At 41.3% G+C, this 5,200-nt stretch overlaps 1 protein-coding gene across 1 annotated transcript; it reads left to right on the forward strand.

Annotated features, from left to right (window-relative positions):
- Nucleotides 1–649: 649 nt before the first annotated feature.
- Nucleotides 650–1,375, forward strand: PHOSPHO2 (phosphatase, orphan 2). The gene has a single exon (XM_010021703.1). It carries the CDS (start codon nucleotides 650–652, stop codon nucleotides 1,373–1,375), a length of 726 nt encoding a protein of 241 aa, XP_010020005.1.
- Nucleotides 1,376–5,200: the final 3,825 nt, after the last annotated feature.

The following is a 5,200-nucleotide window of genomic DNA, read 5'->3' on the forward strand; positions in this document are numbered from 1 at the left end:
TCCTGTGGGAGGACTGGGCAGTGGCCGAGGGGCATCAAGCACCACATGAGGTGTTTCCTGCTCCCGGGGGTTTCCGTAGCCCAGAGGTGGGCTGCAGGTACTGAAGTTGGAGGACAACAGCAAGCAAACTTTGTTTAGTTGTTCGTTTGTTTGTTTTCTAGATTCGCAAATGGCAATATGTCTTTCTGTTACCTGTTTTGATGTGACATGTCATTATTAAAAAGGCTGGCTATGTCTGTTCAGTAGTAGTTTCCTTTTGGAATACCTGTGAAGGTGTTTTGCTAGGAAAATCCCAGTTTGGTTGTGTTAGCAAGTGCTGGTGGACAAACTTAGAATTGGCTGGTCAAACTGATGGTGCACGTGTACTGCGAGATTGGCTCTGCGTTAGCAAATATGAGTTACAATGCAGTATGAGTTTAGATAGTTTCACATAATCTATTATAAACAGAAGTTTGATACTGAACTAGAACTTTGACCTTTACTTTGACCATAAATAGTTTACTTTGTTTAGATATGTGTCCTAATGTTTCATTTTCTTGAAACAATTTTTCTCTTCTTAGCACAAGTTCAGGGTAGGAATTCAGTACTTTTGTTTCTATAAATAATTGTCTTTTTGTTTGTTTATTTTGGAAACTATTTTCTGACAGCAATGAAATTTCTGTTGGTTTTTGATTTTGACCATACAATCATAGATGAAAATAGTGATACCTGGATTCTGAAATGTGCTCCTGAGAAAAAGCTTCCTAATGGATTAAGAAACTCCTACCGACCAGGACACTGGACAGAATATATGGGCAGAGTCTTTGTCTACTTGGGAGACAATGGCGTCAAAGAAGATGAGATGAAAAGAACTATGACAACAATCCCTTTCACTGCGGGAATGGTAGATCTTCTGGGTTTTATTGGCAAGAACAAGGAGTTGTTTGACTGCATAATTGTTTCAGATTCTAATACAGTATTTATTGACTGGATTTTGAAAGCTGCTGACTTCCATAAGGTGTTTGATGAAGTGTTTACAAACCCTGCAGCATTCAGCAGTACTGGCTATCTGACTGTACAGGACTTCCACGCTCACTGTTGTGCAAAGTGCCCTAAAAACCTTTGCAAAAGGGAAATTTTAAAAGAATTTCTAGCTAAACAGTTGGAGCAAGGAGTAAGTTACACACAAATTGTATATATAGGTGATGGTGGGAATGACTTATGTCCTGTAATGTTTTTGAAGAAGGGTGATATTGCTATGCCCAGGCAGGGCTATACCTTGGAGAAAAAGATTTCTCAATTGGCCCAAGATCTCAGTCCTGTAGAGTGTTCTGTTCTGGTTTGGTCTTCTGCTATTGACATTATGTCTTACTTGAAACTGCTTATAAAGGAATAATTCAAATGATAAAAGGAAACTCATACAGTTATATTTTATCTTCCTGGGAGAAAAAAACCTGCATGTGATTATAAGCACAAAATTGTAACATTGGGCTGTTATCTGAACATACCTTTTTTTAAACACAATATAAAACTGTTTATGTTTAATCTTGGCCATAGTGGGAAAGCAAAGTTAAAATGGCTTTCTGACATAGTACACATTCCAACATAAGTGGGAAAAGGAGCTTGCAAGAGGAGCTGCCATTATTCTTAGTCCTCCCCCTCCTCCCAAGCCTTTACCGACTACGTAACTGACCTTTTCAGTCCCACGCGCATATGGGAAGAAGTAGGATTAGTGTACAAAAGAATGAAATTCTTTACTTACAAAACATTAGGTGCCAGGAGCATGGTTCTGGAACTGTTGGCTTTTATACTTCTTTGATCAGGATAGATATTTGATTTTGTAAATCATTTGGTATGCTTGTAATCTTGTTTGACCAAAAAATGCATTTATATTTTCAATATACTAAATATTTTACGGAACAAAATTACTTTTTAATAGTTTGTTTCATCTTTTGTTGTGAAGACAATTAAAAGTTACTGTCACTGACAAAAGCAACACACCTCATTTGTGTAATGTATTCTGGCCTGTGTATCATCAGGCACCCGTTCTTTTAAGGGCCTGGAGAGGGCAAACACTAGCATAGGTGTCAGCGTTTGGATAACACCTTCATTTATTTTGTCAGTCAGACCCCTTTTCTTCTGGAGAGCAGTAATGGCGCTACTGTTCTGTTTAAAGAAAATTTACTCTCCCACATTCCTGCCTGCAGCCCTGACAGTGTGCTGCTGCCACTCCGTATAGAGCTAACAGCGGTTTTGAGCTGCTGTGCAGACAGCTTTGAGTCAGCTTGGTGCTTTCTTCTTGTTAGGCTTCTGCTGCAATGCATAGGCCCATAAATGGTGCAGGTGTATACGTGTTTACACTGACTTTTGCCTTTTCACTCTCGTCCATGTAGTATAATCTTTTATTATTTTAACTTTTTAACAGGATTGTTCTGCCTTAAAATAGTTTGAGGAATCGTTTGTGAATATGCAGTCTTTCTCTTTACCACTCACAGTGAGATGAGTCTCAAGAGTTGGGCTATGTGTATAGAGATATTAAAAATAAGTCTCGTTAAAGTTAAATAATGTATTTTCATGCCAAATGTTTTTCGTCTTACAGTCCCACAGAAGGTCTAAAATGATGATGTAGTCTGCTATTGAACTGATGTCTATTCTAGCTTAAATGCCTTAATAACTGAGAAAGTAGTCCAACTTTTGCAGCACTTTGGTTGCAGATGTCTGAGGTGTAGCTCAGCAGCCTGCGGTTGCTGTGACTGTCTTCCCCCGTTTTCTGTGCAGCACTGTTGTTTTCTTCCTGACATTTGATATTATCACTGCCTTCTTTTTCTCAGTTGAAGACACTTAGGAGTTGTCTTGCCTGTTTTCAGGCTGACAGTGTTTATAAATTAAGATTGCAAATGGTCCTGTTTTTAGCCCATCATCTGTTTCAATGAATTATAGAAGGCTGCTTGGAACTGTCTGTTGTCTAAGATGTCCAGATTAATATACCTGAGTTCTCAGGAACATTCCTTTAGTGATGGGTATTTGATAGGTGCTTAAGATACTTGTATTAGAGATCTTACCCTGTTGCCTCATGCAAGGGCACGAAGACATCTGAAGAACTGGTGGGTCTCAAGTTGTGGCAGGTTTAAGCTGTCTGATTGACAGGCCATACAAAAGCATGGTAATGGCTGTTGCATAGTACAGTTTTGTATGGTTACTTTTTTTTTTTGAAGTTCTGTGTCTCCATTCCAGTTGTGCTGCTGAATGTTCCATGTTTTGTGTTAGTCTCTTCTGTGCATTTCAGAACTTGGTCATGAGACAAACAAACATAAAACATTTATAAATAATTATTCAGCTTTTTCATCCACTTCATATTAACTGTTGTTCTTTTAGCTTTAAGTAACCTACCCTGTAGTTTGTGTTGAGTGTGAGAAATTCGTCTTCATGCTCAAAAAGGGGTGCTTTTTGTGGTTTTGATGAAAGAACTGAAGCAGGAATTGAGAGTAGATTAAGCATGCTACTTGAAACATTAGTGATTATGATTTAATTACTTCAAGTAGAGGGTTGAGCTGATGCTATTTTCTGGACAAAGTGCGTGTTGCAGACAGAAGACATTTTTCAGTTCCAGTAGGTAGACCATTATGCTGTTAATATGAGATCTTTTTGTTCCTTTTAATAGAAGAGGTAACTTTTCTAAAGTACTACAATTACCGAATTTTTCCACATTTGGATATAAGGGAGGGGAGATGAGGATCTCCAAAGGATGAAGCTGGTTTAAGCTGGTAACCCAGCCAAAAAAGAAAGGGAGAAGCTCCTTGAAGGTTCACATGTTCAGTACTAAGCATTGCTGACCACAGGAGTTGCTGACTCAGCACAGTTAATTCAATGTGCCCTCTGGGAGGGAGATGACTTAGATAAGGATTTTATGAAAAGAAATGCATAAGGGAATGTGTATGTGTGTATGGGAAATGTTCTATATGGTGACGGGTCTGCTGTTGTACACCAGCTACTGTGAAGACTACGTAGCCTAACTCTTATGTGCTGGTCCAAGGCCTGGGAGAAGTTCCTGCTTGTCCATGGGAAGTTGATGACGTGGAAAGTGCAAAGCCACAGCAAAACAAAGCTGTTGGCATGGGGATGTATAAACAGACTTAGGACTATACAAGGGAATGCTCCAGAGAAAGAAATGGAGTGAGTAATGGAGCTGAGTGACAGGCCTGGCTCAGAGGCAGCAGGGCTACTGCAAATTCCTGAGTTATACCACAGAACTCCAGTTTCCTGGGCTAACAGTGCTCCAAGAGTGGTTGAAAAACCAAAGGCAGAGATGTGTGAAGAGTTTGTTGGTTTTTGTTTGGATCAGCTTATTGATGCCTCTTGTTACTACATAAAGGCCAAGGGCAAGTTTGAGTCCTGTTGGACGATTAGCTTGTGAGGAAGGATCATAGAGGGGTACCATCCATATACACTTTTCAGTTCCTGCTTCTAGTGGGCATCACAAAGGGAGTACCACCAGTAATTAAAAGACAAAAATTACTCTTTTTAATCTGTGCTGAGCAGAAAAATAATTTCTCCTTTTGGGTACTGCGGGCACTTAGCTAATAACAACAGCTATCCACCTTCTTTTGGTAGGAGAAACTGCTGCCAGTCCTTTCAATCCAGGAGAGCTCTTGCAGGACAGGGGGAGCCTGGCTGCAGGATCCAAAGGATCCAAACCCCACTGCAGGTGAAGGAGGGAGTACAGCTGTTTGAAACACAGCATCCTCTGGGTTTAAATACTTTTTAAAGGTCTCCATTGCAGAAAGTGTTTTGCTAGCAGAGAAGAAAAAGAATTCTTGAATTGTGAAGCATTTTCAGAAGTGTTAGAAGCCAGTATAACCTTCTTCCTGAATAATTTGCTTCTAGTTAGAGTCTGTCAGCAGTTTGTGACCATCATTTGCCCACAGCCAGGTTCAGGTGCTTGAGGAGAGCTTTCCCGCCCCCTCTTGGAATCCTGCCCTCGTACAATGGGAGAACCACAGGAGCTTGCCGCCCTTCCCAGCATCTGTCCTCCAGTGCCCGGGACAGCGGGGCAGCTCCAGCTTCCTGTTCGTGGCAGCCGAAAGCCTCTTGCTTTGTTGTGCGGCTCAGTGCCACCGACCTGGCGGCGCTCCCCGGGCATCTGCTTCTGCCCCGAATACGGCCGGGCCTCGTGTCCTCGTCGCAGTCCCGGCAGTGGGGAGCCCCCGGCTGGCAGCGGCGG

The sequence above is a fragment of the Nestor notabilis genome, unplaced genomic scaffold, assembly GCF_000696875.1.
Source record: "Nestor notabilis isolate BGI_N333 unplaced genomic scaffold, ASM69687v1 scaffold2989, whole genome shotgun sequence".
In the NCBI taxonomy this organism is placed as follows: Eukaryota; Metazoa; Chordata; class Aves; order Psittaciformes; family Psittacidae; genus Nestor; species Nestor notabilis.

Coding starts and splice junctions, on each gene's coding strand:
- PHOSPHO2 (XM_010021703.1), top strand. CDS start 650: ATGAAATTTCTGTTGGTTTTTGATTTTGACCATACAATCATAGATGAA.